The 27,334-nt window shown below is 43.0% G+C and overlaps 1 protein-coding gene across 6 annotated transcripts in view; it reads left to right on the top strand.

Annotated features, from left to right (window-relative positions):
• Positions 1–27,334, top strand: part of PHTF2 (putative homeodomain transcription factor 2) — a 325,987-nt gene that overhangs the window by 161,653 nt on the left and 137,000 nt on the right. For 5 of the 6 annotated variants that reach the window (XM_063926970.1, XM_063926968.1, XM_063926969.1 and 2 more), the window contains 3 exons: positions 4,623–4,679; positions 11,431–11,442; positions 22,718–22,787. In XM_063926970.1, the coding sequence (XP_063783040.1) occupies positions 4,623–4,679; positions 11,431–11,442; positions 22,718–22,787 (139 nt within the window). The remainder of the gene's footprint in view (positions 1–4,622; positions 4,680–11,430; positions 11,443–22,717; positions 22,788–27,334) is intronic. The other variant, XM_063926971.1, reaches the window with a different exon arrangement.

Raw genomic sequence — 27,334 nt, 5'->3', positions numbered from 1 at the left:
ATTAATACTATATTTAGCCTTTGGATTTTTGTGAACCAAGTGCATGAGTTTGCATTTTTTGGCATTAAACTGTAAGGTATCCGTTTGGATGTTTGCATGTTATGGTCGACATTCATTATGTCGACCACTATTGGTCGACATTGACATGGGCACATGGTCGACACATGAAAGGTCGACACCTGAAAGGGTCGACATGAGGTTTAAAAAAAAACCTTTTGGGGAACTTTTCCATACTTTACGATCCACGTGGACTACAATAGGGAACGGTAATCTGTGCCGAGCGCAGCGAGGCACCTTACCCGAAGCACGGCGAGCGAAGCGGTGCACTAATTGGGGTTCCCCGTCACTTTAAAACGACACCCAAAAAGTAAAAAAAAAAGTAAAAAACAAAACGCATGTCAACCTTTTCATGTGTCAACCTTTCACGCGGCGACCATTTTCATGTGTCAACCATTTGTCCATGTCGACCATGCCGTGGTCGACCTAATGACTGTCGACCATTCATACCGGAACCAAACTGTAATTACCATGCTCTTGACCATTCCTCTAGTCTACCTAGATCCTCAATCATTTGTTTTACCCCTTCTGGTGTCTCCACACTGTTCCAAACCTTTTTGTGTCATCTATAAAAAGGCATATTTTCCCTTTTTAATGCCATTTGCAACGTCACCAATATAGATACTAAAAAGCACTGGTCCTAGTACATATCCCTGGGGTATTCCACTGGTAACATTTCCCTCCTTTGAATGCACTCCTTTTACTACAACTCTGTTTTCTATCCTGCAACCAAGGTCTTATCCATGCAACCATTTTAGTATCCAATCCCAAGCTTTCGCGTTTGTTTAGCAGTCTACGATGTGGGACAGTGTCAAAAGCCTTACTAAAGTCTAGATAAGCTATATCTATGGCCCCACCTTCATCTATTACTTTAGTCACACAGTCAAAAAAGGCAATATGGTTTGTTTGACATGATACCCTAACCACAGTGAATCCATGCTGTTTGGGATCCTGTAAATTGCTGGATTTGAGATAATCTACAACTCTTTTAAGAGTGTTTCCATCAAATTCCCTACTACTGATGTAAAGCTGCATACACACGTTGCAATATGAACTATATGTCTATATTGTCTCTCTCTCTCTCTCTCTCTCTCTCTCTATATATATATATATATATATATATATAAAACTATATTGTCCATATCAGTAGAACACATAGTACATATTACACCGTGTGTGTATACAGCTTGTGATGCCGATGCGTGCTCCTGCGGCGTCGTATCAGAGCAAATAAATAGACTGTACAAGCAGCTCAATTTTGAATAGAATGTTTATTGTGTAGTGTATGTCGGTACGTGTGTACAGTACTGACCGATAAAAGCCTGCCCCCATGAAATACAAGCCCAGTATTTAAATGAGCTATTTCTAGTATAGTGAAAATTGTCCGTGTGTATAGTTAATATCGGTGTTTCTGGGCTCCAGGAAATTCAAGGGAAATCGCAAAGTCAAAATCGGCCATAGCCAGGATCACACCGTATGTAGGCCCCTTAAGGCTCACTGGTCGGTAGTTGCTTGCCACTTCCTTGCTATCACTTTTGTGCAGTGGGACTACATTCACTCTTATAGTGAAAATCTTGGTAGCCTTGGCTATGGAGTATAGCACGTGGCTTGTTAGCGATACACCTGGTGTGGCGTTTGTTGAATTTAACTATGTCAGTGACACACAGCACGTGTAATTAGATAATTACATGGAAAAAAACGTAAAATGTGTAGTTAAGGTTAGCTCCTCTAATGACAAGAAATTAACAAGGGGTTTTATGTGCAAGTGGACATGGCAAGAGACTTCCCATGTACTTAGGGTCCACTTCCATGTTTCCCAGTATATCACCTAAAAAGTGCTGACCTATAGTTCCAGCTGGTAATGTATATGGAAATAATGTTTGTATTACTGCAGCTGTTGTACATTTGTGTCTGTTCTTCTGTAACGTTTGCTGGGTACATAATGGGATGGCGTATGTGCACCACTTAGGGACAGATTGTGGAGACTGAACACTGAAGGATTCGTTTCTGAGGCTGGCTCTCCCCGAAGCAGTTTACTTAGAGAGCAACACATAAAATAAATCTGCATACTCTGGCTTTACATAAGTGACAAATATAGCGTCCATGCTATGAACATCCAAAGCATCTGTTTAGGCATGTTACTTGGCATATTCTATTGAATTAGGCATTTTCCGCTATTTATGTATAGCTGACATCTTTTGTGGGGATATTATTTGGTGTATTGTGTGCATATTGCATGGATTGTTAGATGTTGCAGAGATTAATACTTGATATTACAGATATCATGTTGAGTATACGACATGGTAGGTTTCCTCCCTGTTGGGATTATTAGTATGGAGACTATGCGTATTAGGCATATAACTGTAGATTGAGGGTATTATGACTGTATACAAGTATTTTCTTTTTACCCATAATATACATTATTACACACTCAGTATTTTTATTATTCCACATAACAAGTGCTTTCTCACTATACTGATCTATATCTGTTTTTAGTAGTAATTTGAAGTGTTCTTTTCTCTTGTATAACTTTGTGTGCTGTGTTGATGCAGTCTGAGCGTAACTAAGAACAAAGGTGATTTGAAAAATTGCACAATTGACTTTCCAGTTTCTGGTTTTAAATATAAACTTTCCTGTCCGTGCCTGTTATGCTTGGTTACTAAACCTAGCAGTATTTTTCTACTCCTAGCTTTAGTTGTTCTGTTAAATTGTGTGTGGCTCATTTTGTTGGTAAATATAATTTATATATTAACCGTTTCTTATATAGCGCATCAAATTCTGTTGCTATATATATATATATCCATCTAGAAACAACTTTTGTGCGCCCCTTTACCCTTGCTGAAGTACAGAAGTTGTAATGCGGCTTAAATAGGGATGCAGTCAATTCACCTACAATCAAAAGCCAGACAGTCAAAATACCGACAACCATTGACCGACAGTCAGAATCCAGACAAGGTCAAAATACCAACATGGCCAAAATCCGGACATTTAAAATACCAACAAGGTCATAATACCGACATTTAAAATGTCGACAGGTCAAAAAGCCGACATTCATTTTTCATGATTTTTCCATTGAAACTGACTTATTCATACTTTACCTCCCCAGTGGACCTGGATGGGGAATATAATACAGGTTGAGTCTCCCTTATCCAAAATGCTTGGGACCAGAGGTATTTTGGATATGGGATTTTTCCGTATTTTGGAATAATTGCCTACCATAATGAGATATCATGGTGATGGGACCTAAATATAAGCACAGAATGCATTTATGTTTCATATACACCATATACACACAGCCTGAAGGTCATTTTAGCCAATATTTTTTATAACTTTATGCAATAAACAAAGTGTGTGTACATTCACACAATTCATTTATGTTTCATATACACCTTATACACACAGCCTGAAGGACGTTTAATACAATATTTTTAATAACTTTGTGTATTAAACAAAGTTTGTGTACATTGAGCCATCAGAAAACAAAGATTTCACTATCTCACTCTCACTCAAAAAAGTCCGTATTTCGGAATATTCCGTATTTCGGAATATTTGGATATGGGATACTCAACCTGTAGTGTGTTGAGCGCAGCATGCTGAGCCATGCGAGGGGACATGGGTACACTTATACAGTGTCCATGTCGACCTATGTCGACATACACACACACCAAAAACAATGAAACCTCTTGTCGACTTTTTGACGTGTCGACACTTTACATGTCTGTATTTTGACCTTTGTTGATATTTTACCTTCTCGGGATTTTGACAGTCTGTCAATTGTTGTCGGGATTTTGACCATCGGGATTTTGATTGTAGGTATTTCATTCTGATCCCCTTTAATATCCCATTTTGTGTGTTCTTTCTATACAGTATTGTGAATTTTAAAATGTGCATGTAGTTTAGTATTTAACATAGAGGACTGAGGGAGATATTTATCATAGTTTAAGAGAGAGAAAATTGTGAGAGGTAAGTACCAGCCATTCAGCTTTTGCCTTACATATTACAGGCGGTATCCGGTTGATAGGTCAACTAGTATTAGACCAACAGTCAATAGGTCGACCTGTAAAATATTGTCGCATATATGGTTGACACAAGGTTGTTGTTTTTTTGTGTGTGTGTGTTTCCAAATTTTTCATCCTTTACCATCCATGTGGACTACTATGGGGAATAGCAACCTGTGTCATGCCCAGCGAGGCACCTTGCCTGAAGGGTGGCGAGCAAAACAGTACACTAATTGGGGTTACATGTGGTTTAATGTTGAAAATGATACCCAAAAAAACTTGTGTCAACCATTTTCATGTTCATCTTTTGCAGCTACCTACCTACCTTTTGTACCTGTCTACCTTTTGACCCTATACATCTTGTTGCAATTCGACCTATTGACAGTTGACCTAATACTGGTCAGCCTAATGATTCACACCCGTTACAGGCTGTATTTAAAAAAAGACCAGAGCTGACTTGTTGCTACTTTATCTCTCACAATTTTATCTCCAAGCTTTAATAAATAAAATATAACGACATACTGGCATATCTTTTTTTTTTAATTTTCATGTATGATTTACTTGTAGATTGGAGCATATGACCAGCAAATATGGGAGAAATCTGTGGAACAAAGGGAAATAAAGGTAAAGTTGATTCTTACTTTCACATTGTACAGTAAGTTACTTTTGTGCTCTAACACAGTTTACTGCCTTGAGGTAACTGTTGTGTAACATTTCAGTTTTTCATTTGTGGAAAATCCCTTTTTAAAGGACTGCTGCATTATGAAGCTATATTTCCTTCACACAGTTATATGTAAAAGATTTGTTCCACTCGTCTTAACAGGTTACATGATTTCTCTTACGTCGTAGAGGATGCTGGGGTCCACATTAGTACCATGGGGTATAGACTGGTCCACCAGGAGCCATTGGCACTTTAAGAGTTTGAGAGTGTGGGCTGGCTTCTCCCTCTATGCCCCTCCTACCAGACTCAGTTTAGAAAATGTGCCCGGAGGAATCGGTCACAGCAAAAGAGCTTTTCTAGTAAAGTGTTTTTTTAGAGTTTATTTTTTTACAGGAGGCTGTTGGCATCAGCCTGCCTGCAGCAAGGGACTAAGGTGGGGAGCAGTGTCCGCCCTGTGGGGTCTGAGCCACTGTCTCCACTGACTGGACATTGAGCTCCAGAGGGGTCGGATCGTTCACCGCCGCAGGGGACCGCTCGCCCCAGCAGCATGCCGCCAAACTCTTACAGAGCTGAAGAGTGGTGTGTGAGACACCGGCCCCCTAGCAAGGGGGGGGGGTGAAGGTGGCGGCAACGGGGAAGGAGCGCAGTATTAACTGTGCTCCTGGGAGGCTCATAGGCACATGGTGCGGAGCTGTGAAGGGCGCCCTGGGCCAGCGCTTACCCCCAAACTGGTCCAGAAGTCTGTCGGGGTCCGCGGATCTCAGCCAGCACATATTACCTCAGGCCAGTATAATCCTTGAAGAGCGGGAAGACAGTGCCATTAAGGGGGCGGAGCTTCTCCTCAGAGCAGACCCAGCAGCGTTCCAGCGCCATTTTCCTGCCTGCACAGCGCTGAAAGGAAGAACAGGTCCCTTCACAGCAACTCCAGCTATCTGTACACGGTACCAGGGTGTTGTAAAAGGGAGGGGAAGCTGTAAAATGACCGTGTATCCTACTAAGGTGCACAGTCAGCGCTGACAAGGGGTCTCCCTTTATTAAAAGTGCTGTGTGTGTGTCTCCAATCTCTGTGTCTCTCTTGCCATTCTTGGGGGGGAAACTCTGTCTGCCCCTACCTGTGTGTGTGTGTGGAGTGTTTGGTGGTCTCCTTTAGCTATGTCCAGGGACAAAGTGTCATATGCGGCAGAGGATTTATCCTCCCAGGATGAGCCCATTCCATGTAATCAGGATAGCACTGGTTTAGCACAGATACCTGCAAGAGAACCAGAGTGCTTTTCTTCTATCAAATCTTGGATTTCTCAGATTTCTGACAGGGTTGCGAGTAACGAATCTGCAACCCAGGTATTATAGAGCTCTATGGCAGTATGGCCGGTTTCTGGTACCTCAGGACGCCCCGCTGTATACCCCCACAAACGTGCGCTGGTGCATGTCACACAAGACGACACGGATACCGATTCTGACACCACAGACGGTGATGGGGATGTGTTGCGGGGGTCCAAATCTCTTGCAAAGGGTGTGCAATTGTTGATAGAGGCTATCAGGGATGTGTTGTATGTTAATGATACCACACCTGAGCAGGCTCGCTAACCTTCCCTTTTTTCAAAGGAATTGAATGCTATATTTGAAAAGGCATCGGTAACCCCTCAGAAAAAATTCCAGGTCCCTAAAAGGGTGCTGGTGGCGTTCCTTTCCCTGAGGAGGATAGGAAAAAATGGGAAAACCCGCCGATTGTTGACGCATCTGTGTCCAGACTCTCAAAGAATGTGGTTTTGCCTGTTCCGGGATCTACCGCCTTAAAGGAGCCGGCGGATAGAAAAATTGATAAAACGCTTAAATTAATGTACACTGCTTCAGGGGCCATATTACGTCCCACTATTGCTACTGTATGGATTGCAAAGGCTATAGTAAAGTGGTCGGCTACCTTACTTGAGGATTTGGATACAAAGGAAAGGGATGACGTTGCTTTATATTTATGCAACATACATGATTCAGCAGGTTTTATGGTAGAATCCATGAAAGACCTGAGTTCCATGGCTGTGGGAATATCTTCCATGTCTGTTTCAGCTCGTTGGGGACTGTGGCTGCGCCAGTGGTCGGCCGACGTGGAATCCAGGAAAAGTGTGGAGGCCCTACCCTATACAGGTCAGGCTTTCTTTGGAGAAGCTCTAGATGCGTGGATATCCACGGCTACAGCGGGTAAGTCTCCGTTTCTTCCCTCAGCAGCACCTGCTTCGAAGAAGTCCTTCTCTTCACCTGCACCGCAGTCCTTTCGGCCTAACAGGCCTAGAAAGGCCAGAGCGTCCAATACCTTCTCTAGGGGAGGTTGAGTTAAGTTCAAGAAACCTGCAGCTGCAGGTTCCCAGGAACAAAAGCCTGCTTCAGGTACGCCAAAGTCCTCCACATGACGGTGGACCGCGCGGCCTGGAGAGGGGCCAGTGGGAGCCAGACTCAGACACTTCAGCCACGTCTGGGTATCATCCGGCCTGGATCCCTGGGTGATAGATATTGTATCCCAGGGATACAGGCTGGAATTTCAAAGTCTCCCTCATCGCTTTTTCATATCAGCACTGTACTACAAGACGCTGTACACAAACTGGTGGAGGCACAGGTCACTGGACCAGTACCACCTCACATGCAGAACAAAGGTTATTATTCAAAGCTTTTCGTGGTACCGAAACCGGATGGTTCGGTCAGGCCCATTCTGAACCTAAAATCATTGAACCCCTTTCTAAAGGAGTTCAAGTTCAAGATGGAGTCTCTCAGGGCGGTGATATCAGGTCTGGAAGAAGGGGAATTCCTGGTATCCCTGGATATCAAGGATGCGTACCTCCACATTTCCGATCTGGCTGCCGCATCAGGCTTCTCTCTGTTTCGCATTGCTGGACTGTCATTTCCAGTTCCAGGCCCTGCCATTCGGCCTTTCCACAGCACCAAGGGTGTTTACCAAGGTGATGGCAGAAATGATGGTTCTCCTCCGCAAACAGGGTGTGAACATCATTCCATATCTGGACGATCTGCTGATAAAGGCATCATCCAAGGAGGAGCTGCTGCAATCCATTGTTCTCACAACACGCCTCCTCAGGAATCATGGTTGGATTCTGAACATTCCAAAGTCACATTTGAAACCAACCCGGAGGTTGTCCTTTCTGGGAATGATCCTGGACACGGAAGTGCCAAAGGTGTTTCTTCCGCAGGAAAAGGCGTTGGTGATACAAACTATGGTCCGGGATGTCTTGAAGCCAGCCCGGGTGTCGGTTCATCAATGCATTCGCCTATTGGGAAAGATGGTGGCCTCCTGCGAGGCTCTCCAGTACCGGAGGTTCCATGCTCGGACCTTTCAACTGGTTCTTCTGGACAAGTGGTCGGTATCTCATCTCCACATGCACCAGAGAATTCGTCTGTCACCAAAGGCAAGGATTTCACTCCTCTGGTTGCTCCAATTGCCTCACCTTCTGGAAGGCTGCAGGTTCAAGATTAATGACTGGGTCCTTCTAACCACTGATGTGAGCCTTCGGGGCTGGGGAGCAGTCACTCAAGGAGTAACCTTCCAAGGACGGTGGTCAAGCATGGAAGCCGGCCTGCCCATCAACATCCTGGAACTAAGAGCCGTCTACAACGGGCTTCTTCAAGCGGCCCCTCTTCTAAGAAATCGGGCCATTCAAGTGCAGTCAGACAACATAACAACAGTGGCTTACATAAACTGACAAGGCGGAACGAAGAGCAGAGCTGCAATGTCAGAGGTAACAAGAATACTCCTCTGGACAGAAAAGCACGCATTGGCGCTGTCAGCCATCTTCATTCCGGGAGTAGACAACTGGGAAGCAGACTTCCTTAGCAGACACGATCTCCATCCAGGGGAGTGGGGTCTCCATCCGGAGGTGTTCACGGAAATATTTGGGGTTTGCCCCAAATAGACATGATGGCCTCTCGTCTCAACAAGAAGCTTCAGCGTTATTGTTCCAGGTCGAGGGACCCACAGGCAGTGGCAGTGGACGCCCTGGTGTCTCCGTGGGTGTTTCCACCACTCCCACTCATCCCAAGAATCCTAAAGCTCATAAGGAGAACAAGGGTTCAAGCGATCCTCATTGCCGCAGACTGGCCAAGAAGGGCTTGGTACGCGGACCTTCTGAATCTACTGCAAGAAGAGCCGAGGCCTCTTCCTCTTCCGGAGGACCTGCTGCAGCAGGGGCCGTTCGCCTATCAAGACTTACCGCGGCTACGTTTGACGGCATGGAAGTTGATCGCCTGATACTTGCTCGGAAGGGTATTCCGAAGAAGGTTATTCCTACCCTCATACAGGCTAGGAAAGGGGTAACGTCTAAACATTACCATCGTATTTGGAAGAAATGTGTCTCTTGGTATGAGTCCAAGAAGTTTCCTGCGGTGGAGTTTGAACTCGGACGTTTCCTCTTATTCTTGCAAGCAGTAGTGGATATGGGCCTGAAGTTGGGTTCTGTAAAGGTCCAGATTTCGGCCCTATCCATTTTCTTTCAGAAACAATTGGCTGCCCTCCCTGAGGTTCAGACCTTATTGAAGGGAGTTCTGCATATCCATCCTCCCTTTGTACCGCCTACGGCGCCCTGGGACCTTAACGTGTTGTTGCAGTTTCTCCAGTCGGATTGGTTTGAGCCTCTACAGGAGATAGAGGTCAAGTTTCTTACATGGAAGGCGGTGGTCACGTTGTTGGCCTTAGCTTCTACTAGGCGTGTGTCCGAGCTGGGGGCTTTATCCTGTAAAAGCCCTTACTTGATCTTCCACGAAGATGGAGCTGAGCTCCGGACACGTCAGCAGTTTCTACTGAAGGTTGTGTCGGCATTTCAGATCAAACAACCTATTGTGGTGCCAGTGGCTACTGACTCCTCAATTACATCAAAGTCCTTGGATGTCGTAAGGGCTCTGAAGATATGTGAAGAGAACTTGTCGTCACAGAAAGTCGGACTCTCTGTTTGTCCTATATGATCCCAAGAAAATTGTGTGTCTTGCTTCTAAGCAGACGATCTCTCGCTGGATCATGTTCACTATCCAGCATGCTTATTCTACAGCAGTACTGCCGTGTCCAAAATCTGTTAAGGCCCACTCTACTCGTAAGGTGGGGTCTTCCTGGGCAGCTGCCCGGGGGGTATCGGCAGGGAAACTTTGCCAAGCTGCAACTTGGTCTGGGTCGAACACGTTTGCAAAGTTTTACAAGTTCGATACTTTGACTGAACTTCAGATCATGAGAGGCCAATCAGTTCTGCAGGAGCCTCCGCGCTCTCCCTCCCGTTCTGGAAGCTTTGGTACATCCCCAAGGTACGAATGTGGACCCCAGCATCCTCTAAGAGAAAATAGGATTTTGGTTACCTACCGGTAAATCCTTTTCTCGTAGTCCGTAGAGGATGCTGGTCACCCGCCCAGCGCTTCGTTTTCCTGCAAATGTTATTTGGTTCAGTGCCACTTTTTAGTTGAGTACTGCATTGTTACTTGGTAAGTAATGTTTCAGCAGTTGTTGAATGTTCAAGCTACGTTGGCTTGGCATGCCTTGTATGTGTGAGCTGGTACGAATCTCACCACTATCTGTGTATAATCCTTCTCTTGAAGATGTCCCTCTCCTTGGGCACAGTTTCTAGACTGAGTCTGGTAGGACGGGCATAGAGGGAGGAGCCAGCCCACACTCTCAAACTCTTAGTGTCAATGGCTCCTGGTGGACCCGTCTATACCCCATGGTACTAATGTGGACCCCAGCATCCTCTACGGACTACGAGAAAAAGATTTACAGGTAGGTAACCAAAATCTTATTTTTACACTGAGGTCATCTTGTGGGTGGTGCAAACCTGCTATTACTCCAATATTCTGCCTTATTCCATATAGGTGCACAATATTCCAATTAGTGCAAATTGAAAAATACACACACGTAATCCTATATCCTCACACATACATTTTTAATTCATTTGAAATAATGAAAGCCCTTATGTAACCTTACTGGCAATTGTTGCATGATGTGTAGATGTGTTTTGACAGAGACAATAGAGGAAATTTAATGAGTGGTTGGGTAAAATTTGATAGTACTGATAGTATGCCATTCTTCATGATCACTTTCTAGGTGCTTTTATTTTATCCCTGCAATGGTGAGGTGTGGAACACAGGATGTATTGTAACATGAGTATGGTGTTGTGCAGCTAAGGCTTCTGGTAAAGCAGATGTATGTTTCCCGAGCACTGACCTTTTTCTGTCATTCTATTGCTGATGATTAGTTATAGTTATGCCAAATTTGATATGTAATGAAACAAGCTGTACTGTTACGTATTGTTGCAATTAATTAGGATAAATGGATGACGTATTTATCGAAGATTTTATGCCCACTTACAAACCTGATTGAGCCCGCAATGTACTGCTGCTTGTAGAGCACCACTAATTGGGTTTCTCTCTTCCTGCCCAATAGTTACATTCTTGTGGTGCTTTAGCAGCGTATACGGTCTATTAGAGCGAAACAACCTTTGCAGTTCCATAGCTCGTCAGCAGTATATTAATGAGGATGGAGATAAAATTTGTTTAAGTATATTTATTATAAAAAGAGTTGCTGTAAAATTTAGTATCTCACCATTCACTGTGTAGGAGTTGTCTTTTTCGCCAGCTCACTATGAGAACAGTATTTATCTTTGTACAGTGGGAATGTTTTCAATTGTACTTTTAATCCCTGATAATTAATTGTTGATGGTGTTCTTTTATGGTTGTGTCCAGTTCATTAGATTGGTAAGTAGAACAGATCTGCATAGCGTGCGTTTTGTAGTGTCTAACTGGGAATGATTTGATTTTTCATGTTTCTTTTCAAGTATTTGTTCAATACATTGATAAATACAATACTGATTCGCTTTTGCACTTGTGTATTTCTAACACATTGACTTTTCTGAAGTTTGCATTCAATTAATTTGTGCTAACTTATCTGTGAAATAATCAATGGTTTTGTTAACTGCATGCTCACCAAAAACAATAGTTCTGTTAATCAGAATAATTCACCACTGTATTAAAATAAAATGAGTTGGTGTCTAGATGGCCCTATGTAGATTGCATTCCTGACTGACTGATGCGCTGCTGCAGTTTACTTGTTAACTGTGGTTACTATGAAGTTTGAACACCCAGTTTGTGACCCCATAGTAGTATACATGTTGTATGTAGCATGTCCTTTTTCTGCTCCACAGTGCATGAATTGGTTGTTTTAAGAAAACCTTGTCAGTCCCTGGTCTACTCTGTATGCAAATACAGTGTTTCTATGGTTATCTATATTTTTAAAGGCTGGAACACTAGGAGACAAACATTTTTTTATTATATATTTTTTATTAGCTTTAATACAAGCTACATTTATCCATAATTATTATTTTTTTTTTTTCTGGTAACATATTTTCATTGTAATTTTTCAAGAATAATACATACAAACATTGAAAGATATTATGATATAGATGACAGAGCATAATGGTTTAAATATAAGTGTAAACAGTACAAAATGCACCGAATCGTATACAAGAATAAAAGAACAGGTATCCAAGAACAAAAGTGTCCCGTAGAAAAAATGTAAAAGATCGAATTCTAGAAAGGAAAAGCCTGTTGAATAAAGAATTCTCTGCATTACATTGAAATGTAACTGACGTAGTCTCAATGATTGTATTCTGTGTTTGTTGTTATACAATAGTAGAACCAGTATTAGAATTTGACGAAATAGAGGAACAAAAAATAAACCATCACACAGCATACAAATATACATCTATAATATCTCAAATACAATAAGGAACATAGATAAAGGGAAGAAAGGAGAGGGGGAGGAGGGAGGCGATGGATGGCTAGACTTTCAAATAGTGATTCCTTCACACAAAAAACTGACACAAAAATATAGCACTCAGTCATGATTACAATGGAGAGTATCTACAACTTAAAGGATATTTGCCAAATCTAGTGATCAATGGAAAGAGGAAAAGAACTATAAATTCATTTTGGTCAGAAAATTTTACAATCTGCAATTGTGTGACAGGAGTGTTTTTGTGATATTTAAGTAACATTTCCCCAGATATTGGGGTCAGAATATCTTTCTTCCACAACTCAGCCGTGGATTCCCAAACAGTATATTTACTAGGTGAAATAAGTTTTTGGTATATATGTTTCGTTTTGTAGGTAGCGTTTAAAAATGTATTTGCTATTGTAGCTATAGGGTCCAGAGATTCTGGCTGTAGCATTATGGATGGGAGAGATTTAATATAATGTGCGAGTTGGATATAGGGCAGTGATGGCTAACCTTGACACTCCAGCTGTTGTTGAACTACACATCCCAGCATGCCCTGCACCAGTTTTAGCAAGGCCAAATAGGAAAACTGTAGCAGGGCATGCTGGGATGTGTAGTTCAACAACAGCTGTAGTGTCAAGGTTAGCCATCACTGATATAGGGCAATTCCATTTGTGACAGACACGACAAATGATTCACTGCAAGAATAATGATGATTTTTTTTACATTAATAAAATATCAACTTCTGCAAACTATGCTAGTTATAAACTACAATCATTCAGTTTAACTGTTAAAGTAACAGGGAAGTTTAATTCTGTAATTATCAGAATTATACAGGTACAAATATTATGTAAAAGACACGACACTGAGCGGGAACACAAATTCAGGATGAGTATAACTTCCTTCCAAATCTTCCAAAATATGAAACCTACAGTTCCATGACTTAACACTGAGAATGATAGATTTGTTGGCTTGGTTGGGTAAAGAAGATAAGAAATTTCAAGTATTTGTAAATATTTTATTAAACATTATTCCTGTGACAGACACGACATAGGAATTGTGACAGACACAACATGTTCCAAAATACTTGCAAAAACCATTTAAATCTGTCAATTAAACTACATCATTATCAAAGGTAACATCTTGAAAATACAGTTTAAGCCTATTATCATATTGTGGCTCTGATAAGATTCTTATAGTCTGGTGTGTATCAATATTAATATAAGGACCATTACATACCTGTAAACGGTTGTCGAATAAGGCACAAAATCACCACATCTTTCCACAGACTGTCATCTTGAATAAACAATGCTACCAACTTATGATTTATGAAAAACAGGTGTATTCTTTGGTTTTACAAAATATTAACTTCAGATAATATAAATTTTCACTACAAGATTAATTGTGGCCACTTTCAGGAAAAGATGTTCTGATTGAAATAATCATGGAATTACCCTATATGGGAATTTATAATGTTCTGAAACACCATATGTCTCCTTCAGTTGTGAGAAAGAAATTAATTGACCACCTGAATCAGAGACTTGATGTTACGTTCCTGGTGCTCAGAACAAGAGAGATGTTGCGTAGTGAGTCCAGAGCACCAGAACGTGACGCTGAAATAAGGTGTGGTTTGGAAATAGCCCCTAGCAACCTACCTCCATTGTTTCACCCGTGTGGTCAGTTCACGCCTGCGTGACTATGGTTTCTTGGGCCCACGGCAGCCGCGTTTGAATGGCGGATTAGGTCTGCCCAACTCCGATGCCCCCAGGTCTTAGAGTGAGACAAGGCGTGAACCGAGACAGGATAATAACAAGGGGACCTCTAACTAAAGCAAACAGACGGCAAGGGGCTACTAACAACCCTAAAACTAAATATATGTACGGCACGCCGCAAAGGGAAAAGGACAACAAAAGATACCACTGTCCACACCCCACACGGCACCGTCGTGTACCGGGGAGGACAGTGAAAAGCAGAAACCTCCGCAAAAACACCAGTACAAAACAAACGCAAGGACTAAGCGGCCTAGGCCACAACACGCGGCAGAAGCCGCTACTCACGAAACCGGGAGAGAACCCCAATAAGCGAGAACCCCCAGGTGACTGCAAGAGGTTCACTTGGACTGGAAGGAATCCCAGGACCGGCTTCAGAACTCCAGGACTCAGGAACACAGGGAGCAGGATCGACCAAATTCAGCAGACTAGGAACAAATTTTGCAAGGCAGGAACAGCATACAGGAAGCTATCACCGGCGAGGCTGCAGTGTGCTGGCTCCCATAAAAAGGCCCTGCTGCCCAATGACCGGAGAGCCAGCCAGACCAGCCCCCAGACCCTAATTGATGGTTGCCGTGCAGCTGCCCTGCTGCACGAGCAACTCATTAAATAGAATCAGTATCTTGCAACGGGGAACGCGGGCCGCCAGTGGCGTCCCCGTTGCCATGGACCCGGCGGCTGTGGACGCCCGGCGTCCTAGCGTTGCCAGGGACCCGGCGGCACAGCACGCACGGCATCCTGGCGTTGCTAGGCGCCGGGCGGGAAACGGAAAAAGGTGCGGCGGCCGTGACCGTCGCTTGGCAACAGTCGGAGCGGCGTCACGGACCACCGCGCCTAACACTTGGCAAGTACTGCGTAAGCCTTTCAGTTTAAGTCTATGGAAATATGTACCGTGTAATTCAGGAATAAACATGGGATTGCCCCAAAGTGGAATCCATTTCAAGGTTTTGTGGGTTCTTACCTAACTTCTTCTTCGTTGCCCACCAGGCATTATATGTGTCCTCAAAAAATGGGTTCGAGTTAATCCTTGAAGATAAATTTGCTTTGGCCGTATGCAGGAGTGATCCATGGGCATAGGGCGAAGGCAAAGCATCTAATAGGCCCTACACACTGGCCGATTTGTTTGAAAGATATGAACGATCTCGTTCATAAATGAACGAGAACTCGTTCATATCTTTCAGTGTGGAGGCTCCAGCGATGAACGATGCGCGGCCCCGCGCTCGTTCATCGCTGGTCCCCCGTCGGCTGTGAATGCAGGCCAATATGGACGATCTCGTCCATATTTGCCTGCACTTCAATGGAGCCGCGTGACGGGGGGAGTGAAGAAACTTCACTCCCCCCGTCACTGCCCCCCCCCCCGCCGCCGGGTCGTTCGTCGGCCGTATCCGCCGTCGGGCAGCTCGGCGGCGGATCGGCCGGTGTGTAGGGCCCTTAACCCGTAAGAGGTGTAAATACTCATTTCTAGCAACCAGTCTAATATATATCTAAACATTAAAGCACGGGAGTAATGAAGTAAATCTGGAAATCCCCACCCCCCATCTGCCTTTGGTGATATATAAGTTCTCCATTTTTCAAAGAGTTTCTTGGCTCCCACCTGTACATTTTGGTAGAAAGGAGTATCTTTCAAAATACATTACTTTCTGTAACAGGTTATATACTTCTGTAGGAGTAGGAGCTGATTTGGATATCCAAAAATTCAAGTTTATCTTTTTTGCCACTGTGACCAGCACCGTTAGAAAAGGAAAACGATATATATCTAAACATTAAAGCACGGGAGTAATGAAGTAAGTCCAGAAATCCCCACCCCACCCCATCTGCCTTCAGTAATTTGAGTTTTTGCCTGGAAATCCTTGACTTTTTAGATGTTCATATACATTTCTGCAAAGCTGCATATAGTCCCCAATATCCTTCAGCGTTTAAGTCTAATTGGTACCATTTACGTGAGCTTAGGTATAAGCTTCATTTTTACAACTTCAATCCTGCCCGGTTAAAATAAGGGAAGATTATTCCAATTCTCTCCAGAGATCTAGCAAAATGAGTAATCATTGGGGTAAAATTAAGTTAATATAAAATGGACATATCGTGTGGGATCGTAATACCCAAGTATTTAAGATGAGAATGCATAATTTTGATAGAATTTAAGTTATCCCTACAAGGAAATGTAGGGGGCGCTCCTCTGAGCATTAGGAGTTCCAACTTTATTTATATGTATTTTATACCCCGAGAAAGAACTAAAATGCTGTATTATATCAAAGATTATAGGGATGGAATGTGCGGGATCGGACAGGAACAGCAGCATGTCGTCTGCAAATAGGAATAGGCGTAGGTCCACCTTACGGGATCAGTACTAAATGCCGCCGGTCGGAATCCCGGCGGTCGAAATACCGACGCCGGAATCCCGACCACACAATCCCGACAGGGGTGGTGAGCGGAACGAAGCCCCTTGCGGGCACGGTGCCTCGCTATGCTCGGCACACTATTATATTCTCCCTCTATGGGTGTCGTGGACACCCACGGAGGGAGAATATGTCGGGATTGTGGTGGTCGGGATTCCGGCGTCGGTATTTCGACCGCCGGGATTCCATCCGGCGGCATCCTGACCGCATCCCCACCTTACCTATCAAGATACCTGAAAATAAAGGGGATTGTCTTAAAGCTATCGCTAGTGGTTCTAGGGCCAGTATAAATAAGAGGGGGGAGAGCGGACACCCCTGCCGAGTCCCTCTTAATATGGGAAAGCTATCCGATAAAGTACCGTTGCTAATTATTTGGGATGGCGAATTCTTATATAGTCTCTAGGAAAGTTATAAACTGCTGTGGGAAGCCAAAGCGACGTAATGTATCATACAAGTGGTCCCAGTGCACCATGTCGAATGCTTTCTCTGCGTCAAGGGATAAGATGGCTCTTGAGACATCAGACATGGCACACTGGGAATCACACCACCGCCAAGACTCGCCTGGTATTTACCACCGAGTTTCTGCCTGTCACAAAGCCCATCTGATTCTGATGAATAACAGCAGGTAGGATTATTTTGACCCTTTCGGCTAATATTTTTGTCAGCAACTTGTAGTCAACATTAAGGAGTGATATTGGCCTATACGATCCAGGATCAGAGGGGCTCCGACCAGGTTTTGGGAATAGTCTCAGAACAGCTGAAAAGTTAGGGTGGGTAATATTTTAGGAGCAAGTCGCTTGTAATAATCCTGGGTAAAGCCTCCCGGGACCTTTCCAGATTTCAACCCTGAAATGGCTTTTGTTACTTCCAGTTCAGAAACGGGAGATATTAAAAAAAGCACCTTGTGCCTCAGAAATTTGTGGAATCGGGAGACCTTCCCAGAATGAGTTGCTATCCACCGGGGGGGAGGGTATAATGTGGTATAACATTTGTTTATGACTACGGTCGTTTGCACATTATTTGAAGACCGAGACCCATCTGCCATTTTCAGTGGATGAATAATGGATGAGGGGTGTTGTCTCTTTAAAAGATTCGATGAGATCTTACTCGACTTATTTCCAGATTTTATAGAATTTATATTATTTTCTAAAAGCGTAGTTAGCCTCGAGTTTGTTAAATAAAGCATCAAATAATATTTTTTGCAGTGGTATATTCCATTGTAGTAACCTGGGAGGGAGAATGCTTAAAATGATTAAATGCGCTAGTAAGGGTTTGTTGTGCCTCAATATAGTCTTTTAATAAGGATTTCTTGCTTGCCGTTGAATGGGGAAATAGCATTACCCCTAATCATGGCTTTAGAAGCCTGTGTTTTGTATATCAGAATTGTAGAAGGCAAAATCATCCCAACTGTCTTGGACCTTCTGTTGTAAAGTAGGAGACGTGTCAAGTGTAGGGGGACAGCACCAAGAGATAAAATTGCTCTGCATAGGTGCAGTTTGGAGCTCCACCCAGATCACTGCGTGGTCTGATAAGGATATAGATTCAATCTAAGAGTGTATAGTTTTGGCCAACATGAATTCAGATGAAAGAATATAATCTATACGTGACAGCATGCCTCTCGCTGCAGACAGGCAAGCATAGTTACGATCAGTAGGGTACATAACTCTCCAAATGTCTAACATCCGTAATCTTTTAGACAAAGAAGGTACCCCCAGTTTAGGTGGGTTACCCCCATGATCTTTTGTTTATCTAATATTTGGAGAATATAATATTCCAATCTCCACATAGAATATGTGGGGAGGCTGCTAGCGCCGTGAGCATAGTGCGAATGGACTGTAGAAAACGCTTGATGTAGACATTTGGAGCATAGATATTACATAACGTATAGACCTGTTTGTTATATATGATTTGGCACCTAACCCATCTACCTTCTGTGTCCGCAGAAACCGAATTAATGTCAATAAGCATTTGTTGTTTAGCCAGAATTACTACCCCTCTAGCCTTCTTAGAGAATGAAGCAGACGCCAAAACCTTTCAGCCTAAAACGTTGAGTTTCTGAATTTCAGGTGGCAGTAGGTGGGATTCTTGTAAAAATACCAAATCTAAATGTAGTTTTGTCAAATATATAAGTATTTTCTACCTTTTCTGTGGAAATTAATGCCTCCCACATTCCAACTACCTATTTTAAGGGTACACATCTAGCCAAAAAAGAAGGGTATGCATCAGTATGTCTAAGGAACTCTTGTTCGCCAAGGGGGAGGGTACAGTAAAAGTTAAGTCTCGCCATAGGGAAAAGGAGGGGAGGGAAGCATAACAAATACAGAGAAAACAGACGTAAGTAACTATGAAAACATTAGAAGAAGCATATGTCGCAAAGCAACATTCCGGTAAAGTAACCAAACCATTACTTCTACACATCAACTTATACAGAATATCCCGTCACCCACCCCTAATAATAGTAGGCCAGTGACCATCAGCCTGGAATAGTTACTTAGGAGAGGGTATTGACTGCAGCCTGAGTACCCCATTTAACAAAATGTGGTCTATAAGGGAAGCATTGGTAAACCAAGCAGCATCCATCTGGTGTATCACTCTGAATATAAGCGGAAGTTGGCGTATATTCATTAGCCCTTAAACGTTAGCCTCATGGTCCCAAAATACTGGAAAATACATTAACATGTCACGCAGATTCCCACTGTACTATTCTGCAATATAAAATAACAGAACCTAGAAACAAAAGAACATTATATGTATCATAATGAGCCAGCACTTAAAGCTCCAGACACCGTGAACAATTAGCGGACATAGAAATTCTTAGCGAGATAACTAAGTAGATATGCAGCATATCAATACAGCCTAGCAGGAGATCAATGCTTGAATTAAGAAATGGAATCATTCCTGAAGCTCCGAGTCTCTCGACTGCATATGAAGAAAGGCTTCCGCGTTGTGTACGGAGAGAAAGTCCTTGAAAGAATTATCTCTATATGCGTAGTCGTGCAGGGTACAACAGTGCAAACTTCTGGCGATCCTGGATCAATCTGGAACGAAGCAGGGAGAATTCCTTCCTGGCTTTTGTCAGTTCCGTAGAGTAATCTTGAAATATCAGAAGATTATGTCCTTCCCAGGATAAATTACGGGGTTTGCGAGAAGCGTGCCATAGTATCTCCTTGTGAAGGTTAATTCATGACTTTGAAGATGACAGCATGTGGTCTGCTGCCCTCCTGTGGCTGAAACGGACCAAGACGGTGAGCTCTCAATTATGATATCGGCGCATTCATTCTGAACATTTAACAGAGCTGGAAGGGTATCACGAACAAAAAGCAATAGGTCTGGACATTTCACAGATTCTGGTAATCCTACAACACGTAGATTGTCTTCTGGCTCTCTTTTTTTTAGTTCATCAGTCTTATTATGGAGTCGATAGCAAGCTTTAGTATTCATACTCATTGCCTTTTTGAGATTGGCTAGATCAGCAAAGCATTCCCCCATTCTGTGCTCCGTGGTTGTAAGCCTTTGGGACAGTTGCTTGTTAGTAAGCCTTTGGGACAGTTGCTTGTTAATATCAGCTGTCTGCTCCTTTAAAAGCAGTCCCATCGTTTCCCTGATTGCATTGACCATTGCTGCATATGTAATAGGTGCCTCTGGTAGCTGAGGTGTAGTAGAAGGTCTTGGGGAATTACTCCCCTCTGAGAGTGTGTGAGAGGGAGAGGGTGATCCGTTCTGTGGTGTCAGCAGAGGAGAGACACAGCGGGGGGTTAGCGGTGGTGAGGCTCGCTGGGCAGGCATAGCCGCGGCCGCCGCCATTTTGGACTCTGTGCGGTGCCGCTCCTTTTGGTGCTTGTTGCGAGGCATGAGGGGGGTTAGGAAGCGCTCCATATACCGGGAGCAGTCACTGTCACTGTATGTAAGGACCCAGCGGTCCGAATGCAGGAGGCTAATAGCCATGGATATGGCACAAATGAGCGGAGGGATGACTGAGCTCTTCTCAGCTGCCTTCCATGCTGCACCCGGAACCGGAAGTCTTTTCCATAATTTTAAATGCTCAAACTTCTCAGCTACAAGACATCCGATATTTATTTTAGGTTAATCAAAGTCCTTGAATCAGTAGTTTCCAAACTGGGTGCTGCAACACCTGGAGGTTCTGCAGGGTTGGTGGTCCAGTCCCAAATCAAATGATTTTTGGTCACTGGGATAGAGAATATAAGTACGGTGGGCGAACAAAGAGAGCAACCATGTCCACCTACAAATTATAGAACCAAAGAGCACCTCCATGAGCAGCCATGTCCACCTCCAAATTATAGAACTAAAGCATGATAGGTGAGCACAATTTACTTTAATTTAATATTTTTTTCTGATTATCTCCACGCCGCAGCACTGGTCACAGCACATAAAGGATCAACTTGGAGGCTATTATGCCCCACACGGTCTACAGCAGTGAGATTACATATTTATGGTTCCGCCGCTGTTGATAAATGATCGGCAAATTAAGCCATATTATACCAAATATCACAATTCACTGAACATTTAGGGGTTTTTAAGCTACACTCATTCAGCAAATAGGCTATTTTATTCTATGGGATTTAACTGCATTTTGAACATATTTGTGTGAAATATTATGCTCATTTTCATATGTTTGATATGTGTATTATCTATATATAATTTTATATATCCCGGGATGTTTATATTATTTTCATTGTCATTAATTATTATTTATTCATATTCATTGTTTATATGTATTATTAAGCGCTACCTGGGTATATCTAAATACACAGAAATACATTGCTATTTGGTAACTATAGTAGCAAAAACTGTGACCGTTATAGTAGATGTACAGTATCTAGTTTCACTGCATAAGCCAGGGTTTAGTAGCTATAGACATAAATCACTTGAAAATCAGAAGGTTCAAGCTGAGATTGTCAGATAATTAATTGTAATCAAATATTTGTTTATATTAACAAAGTGACGGAATATATAGAGTACAGTCCCAAGGAACCCACTGACTGATTCTACTGGTTGGTCATGTGTGAACAGTGAATGACCAAATGAGAGTGCACTCAGTAGTATGAAATCTATGGAGCAGGGCAGCTCAGTCAGTTTTGTACACCGATATCTCAAAGATTGCAGTGTGTTGCTGGCAGGTCTGAACACTGTGAGAGAATATCAATAAGTAGGTTAGAGATATACCTTATTACATAGATAAATGGATATTTTAGAAAGTGGGGAGAAAGAACAAAGGTAATGATACCATTCTCTATACACTGTCTAATCTCCCCACATGTGTAAGCAATAAATGGAGGAGCTGGAGTATGACTGAGAGTATTGTACTTCACAGAAGACAGAAAAGTCACTCCTACTACAGGATGAATCCATCAGTTTATGCACTGATATCAAAAGAAATTACAGTGCATCATACATTTGGATCACATACTGCGAGAGAGTGGCGAGTTTAAGAGAAACAGGTACCTGTCCAGGCTGGGTAAATGTACCCGTAGCCCTTGTGTCTACTTGTAATCAAGCAGAAGATAAAGGATTTCCCGTATACTGAACATGCGTTTCACATTTATGGCTTTCTCAACAGTGACTGGCCAATGTTGAGAAAGCCGTAAAGGTGAAACGCGTGTTTAGTAATTTTTCTTTTTTGCAAAGTTTTCCCTACTGAAGACCGGTACCTTTTTCCAAGCAATGATGTGGTTCACTTAATTTTATGTTGGCAATTCCCTCTGACGCAATCTGAGTTTTTGTCATATTGTGTGTGGCGATACAGTTATTGACGTTAAACACGTCTGCTATTTCTCTTGTTTTGTCTAGCCCCTCCTATTCTTTTATACATTCCTCAGAGAGTAGACTAACCTTCTGGTTTCCGTCCACTTTCCTGGGTACGTCTGAGGCTTGGTGACATGTTTTACAGTGTATCACGTCATCATAGCCCTGGCCGATGACACATACAGTGCTTGGATAGAGGAGATCATTAATAAACTACACCAACATTTTGATGTGGCGATAAAGGTGGGCTACAAATTCACAATATTGTTTTCATGTACAGCTTTAGAAAAGATAGCCTTCCATAAATATTTTTTCCTACTTTTGTGCAGGGTTTAAGAAACAAACCAAAGAAAACTGGACATGTAAAGCCTGACCTAATTGATGTGGATCTTGTCCGAGGTATAGTATGAAATTCTGTATTTCCTCAAGAGTGTGTTTTCTGTTGTTATCATACTATGGGGCAGATTGAATGAATGATATTCTTGTTATCTCTCGTTAAATGGTGTTCCAACCAGCTCCTGGAATGTGTTTGAAAAATGTCAGGAGCTGATTGGTTAGCACACCATTTAGGATTCGTAATGCTGTGTGTGTATATGAGCACTCAGTCATTTCACCGGACCAGAGTCAGCTGCTAGCAAGAAGAGACAAGCATCTTACAATGTGATAAGGTGTGCTTAGAAAGCTCATTTCGATCTACTGGGGTTATACGATGTGGTGTGTATTTATTATGGGATATTTAACCTTTTCCTTGCCACTTATGTTTATATGAGATACATGTTTGACATAATTCTAATAATTTTATTTATGGTGTGCTTTTCCCACACGGGATTTGGTCTCTTTACATACATCAAAACATGGTACATAGTACAAAGGCGTTAGAGCAGTAGAAAAACATACAGAAATAATTAAGTACAAATAACTCACGGCACATAATAAGCATAATGCAGGGTTGGTGAGAGCATTTTTGGTATAAACTAAAAATAAGATATATATAATAATTATAACCTGTATTTACTCTGTGAGGTCAGCCTGCCCACAGGGGAACCATCTGAGCCAGCCTTCTGGGGTGTACTACATAGATTGCGCCAGTGCGAGGTACAGCATACAGGCATAACAGTGGGATGGAAGTACAAGGTTATATAAAAAAAAAAAAATAGGGGGTTGAGGAAGTTATTGTCATTGACCCATATCTGCAGTGTTGCTGCGGCCCCAAGGAAGAAAACTCCTGTCCGTTGGTAGGGAGCACAGGAACCTTTGTGGCCCACAAATACTGCCAAATGCAGCAGCTGTTGCTTTCGACCCAGCGCGGTGGGATGGAGGGTGTCTGACAGTAGCTGGAGAGAGGGGTTGCCATTTGGGTAAGTAGCATGGCCCTGGAGGAGGAAAGCAGAGTGGGCGGAAGAATGGTGAGCTGCTTTGTTCCTACCTCCCGTGCAGCTACTCTGGGTCGGGGGGAAGAAGCAGGCGGAAGCCAGCAGTATGGAAGTGTGCTGGTTGCCAAGATAACTGCCAATATCCTGTCTTTGTGCTATTCCCCCTCGGCTCCACAGGGAAGTCCTGGCTGTCGTTGCTGTGTGGTCTGGAGATTGCACCCTCCCAGCGATGACCCAGTCACAGGCAGTCGGGACTGAGCAGTGGATGTCCTAGTGGCTGGTCCATGCTGAGCTGCAGTTCCTAAGGACGGCTGAGGGTCATGAGATTACCCTAATAAGATTCTTTGATCTCTAGTTGCCTCCACACAATTTTTAACTTGCGAATATCTCTCCAAAATCAACATATTGCATTTCTGCATACACATTGGATTGAAACATATGCATCTCTTCACTAAGAGCTCCTTCAGTTTGGCAACTACTCTGCATTGCATAATCCAGAACAGTGGAAAACAAAGTATCTTTGTCTCCATCCAGCATCTCTCCTAGACCTCACCTCTGTTCTCTGAGCAAAAACGTTATTATTTTTGGACTCTCCTGTACAGCCTGTATAGATTATCTATTCTTTAGTGTTAATTATGGATACAGTATTTTATACACTATCCAGTATATTAGGAGACCTATATGTTCAGGGTCAGTGCTAGGTTCTAATGCCACCCATAGTGCGAAAAAGAAAGGTAAGCCTACTGCATAGGAATTTATCAAGCTGTACATAAAAAGGGTTTCCTATAGAAATGGTAATTTGTAGTCCTCATTACTAATGATCATGGTTTAGGGATATACTACAACCACCAACTGAATAGAGTGCCTCATTCATGTTTGTATGCACATGCCTACGCAGGTGTGAATGTTCAGCCTACGGACTTGATCATAATCGCAAGTGAAGCAGCCGCCCAGAAAAAGAACATAGACACCAACCGGAACTGTCACAAAATCCTCAGCAACTCTATACACATACCTGTTAGCAGCATCGACACAATAACAAGGAACAGTGACTCCCAGAGTAAGTCAGTGGTCATGGACACTGGCCACAGCAGTACTATCACTGGCGCAGATGCACACCCCAAAAATGGCCGTGTCATGACTGCGTTTCTGCCTTTCCTCCCGGTTACCTCCCCCAAATGGTCCCTTTCTGTCAGTCACTCTGTTAAAATGGGTATTGCGTACAAACATGAATTAGGCCCATAGTGCACAACCATAAACAAGGAAAGTAAAACAATGGTCATAATGTGGTGCACAATATAAGTTATGAATTCTTATAAAGTATCAGCGAATATTAAAACAAAAGGTAGTGTGTATGGAAATAAGCAATTACAATTTTAAAATCTCGGGGCTTGTTCTGGTCTAAGGACGGAGGAGACACATATTTGTGATGCTCCTGTCAGTTTATTGAATAATGGCTTTTTTGGGAGACTCTTCCTTCTGCATTTAACACCTAACATGCCATGGTGATCCTGGACATCTCTGAAGTAACACCTACTCAGAGACCACCTGACCTCCAGGCCGCCTCTGACCTGTAACTGTGAGCTAAACTTCCGGGTCATCAGCTCTGCGGACTGGAGATACGCAGTCATGGTTGTCACCCTGACTCCTCCAACAGCCCCCCTGTTGTCGGGAACTCCACAGTAATTCTTACTGTAGCTGACAAGTCTGTGTTTCAGCGTTCTGGATGCTAAATGATGTTTGGATGGGAAACCCACCAGTTACCCTGGTTCTCCATATCACTCTGTGCTACTTAGCAGTGATATCTACTGGAGGTTGGGACCATCGTTCTTCAGATTGACCCTACCAGACAGAGCTGTGTTTACCTGCTTGCCTTCTATCGTGATGGAATTGCTTCCCTCTACCTCCAGACTCCTAGGGGTATATTTACTAAAATGTGGGTTTTTAGAAGTAGAAAAGATGTCCATAGCAACCAGTCAGATTATAGCTATTATCTTTCAGAAGGTGCTAAATAAATAAGTAAATTCTGATTGGTTGCAATGGGCAACATCTACACTTTTAATAACCCACACTTTAGTAAATATACCCCTTATTGTTTCTACCAAGGCTGCAGAGAAGAAAGATATTGCTTCGCTAGCTACCCGTAGCCCCTTGCCCCGTCATGGTGTAGGTTGCCTGCTGTTTTATATACATCAGCGGTCTGACGGGAACCTTGATAAAGTAACATTTCTTCCTACCTCCTGGAACACTATAGCAAATACACCTGGTTAAGTTTACAATCTGTATCCTACACTAATGCCTCCTACACCCATGCAGTAGCCTATTTATCCAATGTTGCAGTAGTTCGGGCAGTCCGTACCACTATCTACTGGTTGAATCCATGTCTATTGGTGTTTCCGTATATATTGATTGTTACCGTGCCACCTAAAAAAGCTAAGCACCATAAGATTCTTCCTCCTATCCTCTTCTTGGCTATTACTGTATTCAATTTAGAAGTGGTGTCTCCCCTACACTGCCCACCTGGGCACCCTCACTGGCCACCATGCTAGTACGCTGCTGCACTATGGCTTTTCATGCTGACAGGGGTGGAAGCCTCTGTGCAATCTTTGGGCTTTGAGATTATGAGACTGGGTGGCCGCGCAGATCATCTGGAAGGAAAAATGCCATCTGGAAGGAAAAAATATCCCATAATGACCATACAGCCTATGCCGCCCTCCAAGCTTGAAGTGTCATTGATTAGAGATCTGGAGGATAGGTCACAGAGGAATAACCTGAAGATACATTGCATCCTAGACTCTGTTTCCAATGCAGAATGAATGGACTATGTCTCCAAGCTATTTCTAAAACTACTGCCCTCCACAAGATTTGCTAATTGAAGATTTGTATCATGTACCTAAGTCGAGGGCTGGGGCAAGTGGGTTCTCTTGAGATTCCTTGGTGAGAGTCCATTTCTTACATATCAAGAAAAACATTTTAAGAGCAGCGAGACAAGCTGAAGGACGTGATACTTTAGGCAGTTTGTACATCTTCCCGGACCTGTCACCAACTATGCTGGCCAAGAGGTGGTCATACCAATCTATCACTGCTTTTCTAAGACATAATTACATATCATACTGCAGGACATATCATAGTTCCTGTTCACTATGGTACCGGTTCCTATGTTATTTCATGTTTTAAAGTTGGAGTCCAGCTACTGGCTGAATGGAACATTACTATCATTGGTCGTGTCATCGGACCTAAAGATCAGGTGTCCCGGGACTGGTAGCAAGTTACAAGAGATTGACACATTTGTTTATTTATGACACTGTTTTGGTTGGGTGTTACCTTGTGCTTATCTTTTTAAGTGCCTGGGGATATTGAACATATTACTATTGCTATGGCAGATCATCTCTGTGCCCATCACATTCAATATAGGGAATATTGCTTTGTAATATTCTGTTCTCTTACAGCAGGCATGTCAAACTCGCGCCCCAAACACATTTTTGTGGACCCATTTTACTATGTAAAAACAAGTGGAAGGCCTGACAGAACCTTCCACATCAGTGTTACTCTCACTCTGCTCCTACCTCCTAC

Source organism: Pseudophryne corroboree, chromosome 6 (assembly GCF_028390025.1).
Source record: "Pseudophryne corroboree isolate aPseCor3 chromosome 6, aPseCor3.hap2, whole genome shotgun sequence".
Classification (NCBI taxonomy): domain Eukaryota; kingdom Metazoa; phylum Chordata; class Amphibia; order Anura; family Myobatrachidae; genus Pseudophryne; species Pseudophryne corroboree.
Note: the sequence above shows the minus strand (reverse complement) of the source record. Positions and strands in the feature narration are given on the sequence as shown.